General features: G+C 32.4%; 1 protein-coding gene across 1 annotated transcript; it reads right to left on the reverse strand.

Moving 5' to 3' along the window:
• Window positions 1-254: 254 nt before the first annotated feature.
• Window positions 255-2,808, reverse strand: LOTGIDRAFT_205112 (hypothetical protein). Its single transcript, XM_009048814.1, has 7 exons — window positions 2,654-2,808; window positions 2,307-2,387; window positions 1,933-2,040; window positions 1,391-1,579; window positions 1,069-1,160; window positions 616-820; window positions 255-417 (listed from the first exon to the last, which is right to left on the reverse strand). Exons 1-7 carry the CDS (start codon window positions 2,712-2,714, stop codon window positions 272-274), a joined length of 882 nt encoding a protein of 293 aa, XP_009047062.1. The 5' UTR covers window positions 2,715-2,808; the 3' UTR covers window positions 255-271.
• Between the last annotated feature and the right edge of the window lie 3,862 nt (window positions 2,809-6,670).

Raw genomic sequence — 6,670 nt, forward strand, 5'->3', positions numbered from 1 at the left:
ACAAAATATTTTCTCTCCTTTTTTCTGTGGATTTTTAGTTTTTTTATATCTAAGGTACAACCACAATTTTTGTGCTTGCAAATTGTGTTCATATAAATATTGGAATTTTTTTTTTCATCTGTTTTCCGGATCATTGGCCCTGGAGACAGTCACTGAAAAGCTTGTCAGTGGCAAGATCAACAAGTCCCCCCTCCCCATCCCATTCCATTCCATCCTTTAGAGAGCTACTTAGGTGAAAAAGAACACATGAAGCTGAATAAAGAATTTTAAATCATAAAACACATTCTGGATTCCAACAATAATGAGTAGAAGACTCTAGGTTATTTAAACTATTCATATCCTCACTGGACAGTGAAAAATTCGTAATCTTCTGATTCTCATCTATATGTTGACTGTTGGTGGATTTTGGAATTACTCCTGTAGTACAAACAATAAAAAGGTTAAAGAGTATCATTTGCGTGTCAATCATGGATGGCAGTGTAGGTAACCCACACAAAAAACCTGAAACATTTGAATCAAATTAAAAAAAAAAATGTCATTTCAAATTGAGCTTTTCTGTTTGTAAAGCAAATGATTAGATGACAATATAGATAGCTGAAATTGAGCTCTATTTACCTATATTTTGTTGAATGGCCCATCTGAGTAAAACCTGGGCTGGTGTTTTCTGTAATTTTTTTGATATTGTGATCACAACTTCGTCTGTCAATAATTTATTATTGTCATCAGATGTACCTAGTGATGAGTATGCTTGGAAAAATATATTCTTCTCTTGACAAAATTCAATCAGAGGTTTCTGTTGTAGATGAGGATGGAATTCTATCTAGTAAAAAACAACATTTCAAAAACATTGACATCAGAATTTACGATCAGAATTGAATGATATCATTTGAGAAATCTGAAGAGAACAGCACCATGCAATGAAGCACAGTTTGCTATGACAATTATATGTGGTAAAGCGATCAAGGTATATTGCACAGCATGTATCCTGTTGCCATGGTATGTCCAATTCAAACAAATTTCCACTATTCCATGTCAGATAATCTGATCTGTATCAGAGAGAAGACATACCTGTAAGACTGCAGGAGGTATTGTACAATATTCTAACAATTCTTCTATATGTCTCTGTAGATAATTAGATACTCCTATATTCTTTATTTTACCTGAAGAAATAATGGACTATGGATATAATACATGTTGTCTACAAACAGAACTTCTTATTTTCAATTTTCACATCATGTTGTGGATTAAAATTCAAGACTGTAATTAGTTTGATGTGACCAAGTAAATGATGTTGAGGTTCAACATACTAATCGACTGAACTACAGTTTGTCTCAGGCCCTGTATAGTTTAATAATTTAGTCCATAGCAATAATGAGATCCTGATAACTACCTTCATTATAAAGTTGTTCCATAGCCTGCCAACTTTCACGGCGTAGATCTTTGTGTCTGGTATCACTAGGCTGTAGTCCCTGTCCTCCAGGCCAGTGTATCAAATATAAATCTAAATAATCACATTGTAGAACTTCTATAGATTTTAAACACGATGCTCGACATTTGTCTTTTCCATGATCTTTTGGACCTGATGAAAAACAATAAACAAAATTTATTTGAAAACTGAAATGAAGTTTTACATCCTACTGTTCTCATCCAGTTAATCAAGACTGGTGAATCCATGTTGTTACCAATGGACAACAAAATTGAACGAACTTTTACCTCCTACTTTTTTCATCCATATTGAACTAATGAAGACAGGCAAATTAATGCACTGAGTAATGAGGGAAATTCCCAAGACTGTGCTCTTTTGTAATATATTGAGCACACACTGTACCACAAAGGACTTGGGCTTATTGTCCTCTATGATGCTTTTTAATGTCAGGCCCTCAGTGCTACATCACTGACTGAAGGAAACCAATGTTGTAATTGAAAACATACCTAATTTACTGGTGATAAAAATGTCTTTTCGTTTCAGATCATATTTTGGCAATATTTCTTTTAAATTCCTTCCAATGTCAGCTTCATTTTTATACACACTAGCTGTATCTGAAAATTAAAGATTTGACAAATCAAAAATACATCATACCGTAGGCCTACTTCATATTGATATCAACTTTATTTCCAAGGATCCTGTCTGTCTACCAGCTGCTCCTTTGCTATAATACAAATAGGGTCCCCAGGATCCTTCCTGCCAGTGATTGTTGATATTTTTCACATTTTAAGCACCTTGAGTTATACTACAAGCATCATTAATCCTCAAGTCACGTCAATCTCAATTATATAAAAAGAATTTATAAAGATTTATTTCAAACCTATAGCTCTGTATCCTGATGATATTGCAGCTTCTAATACTGTTGCCACTAAGTCACTGCCTTTTATTTTAAACGTTCCTACTGAAAATAAATGGTGTTACATTAGGCCTTCTAATCTAGTTCTTCCAAGTAATCGATAGAAAATTGTTATGTTCAAAGTCTGCTGTCAGATTACAAGACATTAGGCATTCTCTAACAACTTTATTTAGATTTAAACTTAAAAGTTTAACACAATAGACTTAGTTTAAAGCTTAGTAGGTTGCCTCTGACAAAGTTTGCGAATCAAAGACACCTTCTTGAAACTAGTTTCAACGGTGGGAAATTAGGACTATACAAAAGTTACTTACATCCGATCAACGGTATTTTGTGTCCAGTGTTCATAACAACAGACATTGCTATTTTTATCATTCATCAACTTTAGATAGATTCCTAATATTTCAAACAATTGTTTTGTTTTGAACAAATTTGTAAACAATGCAGTTATCTGTCCTTAGCGTTTTCACTTTTATGGTCCAAGGGAGATAATACAATTTAGCATTTGATACTTAGAGGACAGACAACAATAAATTAAATGAATCATATTTTCAAAAAATTTAATTTTACTTTCGTTTTTTTTTTTCTAAATCTGATTGAACTAAAGAATAAGGGTAATGCCATGCAGTGTACGTGTACAATGAGGGAAAAATTACTGGGACATCATTGATGTGCACAGATAATGTTAGTTAAATCTGTGGTTTTAGCCTTAGAAGGTCAAAATAAATAAAAAGTTAACTATTGTTAGTTATTGTGAGTGATGTTTGATTAACACTGAGTTGTATTAATTAAGTAGCTAGGGGACAGTTTGATGATTTAGCGAGGTAACTAAGCAGCTGTTAATACGCAGTAAAGTTTGAATTATGAGGCAGACGCTCGATGAAGATATAAAGTTAGTGAGTGACATTAGGTGATATTTTGTAAAACCATCACCAATCAGGTTTAATTTTAACTCAGTGATTGTAAAGTTATGGTCCATTTAAGCCTTCTGAGCTAAATATTTAGCTATCCCAAAAATAGAACAGCAGAACCTTAAACAATTAGAATTTCCATAATTCTATCAGTGCTTTCCTTATTGCACACTGCATATCGTTGGATTTTTTTAAAGAGCAAATCCGTATGACGTAAAACTCATTCCATCATTCATTTAATCATAGAACTGTATACTGTTTTATGATTTAATGAAGATACTAGACTACACACCACAAATAACTTTGATTGAGGACACATTGATAAATAGAGTTACTTCCCTTAGACCGTAAAGTTCACAAGTTTGCCAGGCACGAAAATCTCGTGCATATCAAAAAGTATCTGGACTAATAAATAATATTTCTAACCCATTGTCATACAGAGAAATTTTTCAAATAAAGCCCACATTTAATACCATAGTTTTTCAAATTTTGAAATCAGTGTGATGGCTGGTTTTCTGGGAATATAATTTGACTGCTCAGTCTGAACTCTCTAAAAAATAAAAGCATCCATTTCTGTTGCAGAAGTTGTGAAAAATCAAAACTGAAACACCCCATGGGCATTTTGTGCAACAAACATTTACAAATTTTGCTAAATCCAATTGAATCCAATAGGAATATTTCTTAGTTTTGGATTTCAAGGATAAAATACCAAAGTTGTGGACTGAAAAAGAAACTCTGAAGATTCAATTTGTGCCTTATCTTTTCACTGGTCACAATTTTTTTTGAATACTGGTTAATTCACAAGACTCTATTTTTCGTGTAAATTGACAAGTTTCCAAAGGTACTTTATCAACAGCATTTGATACTGATGTCACTTTGTGTCTCTGTTTATCCCTTTTGGAAAGCTCACATAGTTAATATTTGTTTCACTCAAAGACTGTAAGCTTCTAGTGTTCATAAAAACTGTACTTGAAGATTCAGAAACCAATTTGGCGTGTTTAAGCCTCCAAGAATAAGAACTGTTGAAGTAGTGTTTTGAAAAGCCTTAAAGATTCTGCATTCCTAATAAGAGCCTTAAGCTGGATTGATATGTGTAGGACTCCATTCTCCGAGCTTCACTGGTGACCTATCAAAGTCCTGAAACAAGATGATGACAGAGCGAGTGGAAAATCTCCATTGGGTAAGCTATTATTTCCATCCCATTTTTGTTCAGGACTCGTTTCATAAAACCTTAGATGATTTAAGTGCCATATTCCAGCCATCTGATTGGCTACGGACCTTAAAATTAAGTTTTATTTACCATTTGGATAAGGAGCTTCCTATGATCATGAAGCCCATCAGTAATTTTCTCTCTCACCTCTCAATGCTTTACTTTCTATCACTGAACAGTGTCCCATTGCTCCGATAGGGCTCTTTCTCCCCCCTTTTATATCTATCAATTTAAAGCCCATGAATGAATGTCCAAAGCTCAAGGGCTCTGCTCTTTCCCCTATATATTTAAAAGCTGATATGAAGATAAAAAAAACTCTTGAATTAGCATGATGATTTCTTATATACTGTATCTTTAAATATAAATGATATACAAATGATGAAAAATATTTGAAATAAATTATTTAATTACATAATAACATTTATCCTGTGTTGGCAGGACATGCTTATACATTCCTGTAACATCAAACAATTCATGCTCATATAAACTTACAAAAGATTTTTTTGTTTGTGTACACTATTTATAATCAAAGTAGCTTCGATATTATATTTAGTTATATAAGCTTATTTGCCAAACATTTTCGACTTGTGCTCAAAAAAGATCATTAAAAAATGGTCAGATTACACAAAAAACAGAAGTTAAGGTATTCTTATGCATTTATAAAAAAAATAGCATAAAACATAAAAATTTCACTTTTAAGTCCTATTACACTCATTATAATAGCTTTGATTATCCATACAACTACAGCAATTTAAATAATGGGACTTTCAATCATTGGATATCCACAGACCACAGCCTTCTAATTTCACAGACATTGCTTGTTATATATATTAGAGCTGGATGATATAAAACTAAAAAGGATAACCATCTAAATATTTCTTTTAATGCTCACGGAGCTCAACCTCAGCAATCTGTATGACGTTTCAGAATTGAAATCTTACATCATCTTCTGCAATTCAAAACTAATGTATCAAAAACCTTTACACTGTCATATCTTTTTGAACGTTACCGACATTTAAATTTGCAGGTATTAGCAATATTATAATGTCATTGGTATTAGGTCATACAGCATTGAAAATGTTAATAATGCCCTGGAAGTGATGTTAGTCTAAACTGGCACATGATCATCATATTTAGAAATATATAAGCATTGTGATATAGATATTGCAGCAATATCCTCCAGCCCTTTGTGATTTTGAAATATACTCTGAAGAACCTAATTAACAATAATAATAATAAAATCTATGTTGGGTTTCCATTTTATAAACTTTTTATCTCAACCCAGATACACAAATAATTATGTACATAAATATAAAACAATTATGGAGACGATAATATGATAAATGATGCAAACTAAAATGAATAAGGCTATTTAACTGCTGCTTAAAAAAGCATGAATTCATGTTAAGGTGCGGTCTTTACATATAATCACTTAAATATTTGCTTTCCCAGCTGATCTGGAAATTGTAACTTATATAATTAAACTTTAAACATAATAACAAATGATATACTTACACAATGATAACAAATAACAAGGGTTAAGGGTGGGAAATGAAATGAGGAGTGGGAAATAAGTTGTCCCAAAAAAAAGCTATAGAAAACATGCAAAAGAGGGAAATGTTCTCTTTTCTATATCAAAATTCTTGGTGGAACAAACAAGGGGAAAAATTGTCTCAAATTCAATGGAGTGATTGACAAGGGAAAGTATGGGAAGAAAGTTGCCCAGACAAGCTATCACTCACACCTGTCTATATTGACAATATTTAATTTATAGGGGAAGAAGGAAGGGGTGAAATTTGGAAGGCATCAAGTTTAACATGATTATATCTGATAATGCATCTATTTTACAATATATATATATGCATATATTATGCCTTGCATATTCATCAGGATTGCTGATTTAGATGTTTTTGCCAGACAAGTTTGACAAGAGCTCTAGACTGTTGATTTTGTCGTTCCGTATTTGTCAACCATGTCTGACAAGACCTCTTGACTGTTGGTTTGTTAGGCTATTAGATAATCTTTACCAAGCCATACCGAATAGTTTTTGAGTAATAGTACATCACCCAAACATGTCCGAAAATCAACAACTCTGATACAAAGTAGGCATATATTTTTAGAAATATGCCTAACAAACATTTAGAAAATGAAGTTAAATGGAGTTTTACGTCTTAGATATGAGCCTACTCTTTTGCTGTAATGGTAAAATA

The sequence above is a fragment of the Lottia gigantea genome (assembly GCF_000327385.1).
Source record: "Lottia gigantea unplaced genomic scaffold LOTGIsca_129, whole genome shotgun sequence".
In the NCBI taxonomy this organism is placed as follows: Eukaryota; Metazoa; Mollusca; class Gastropoda; family Lottiidae; genus Lottia; species Lottia gigantea.

Coding starts and splice junctions, on each gene's coding strand:
- LOTGIDRAFT_205112 (XM_009048814.1), bottom strand. CDS start 2,714: ATGATAAAAATAGCAATGTCTGTTGTTATGAACACTGGACACAAAATA. Junction 2,388..2,653: donor CAAAATACCGTTGATCGGAT/GTAAGTAACTTT, acceptor ATTTATTTTCAG/TAGGAACGTTTAAAATAAAA. Junction 821..1,068: donor TACCTCCTGCAGTCTTACAG/GTATGTCTTCTC, acceptor GTTTTTTACTAG/ATAGAATTCCATCCTCATCT.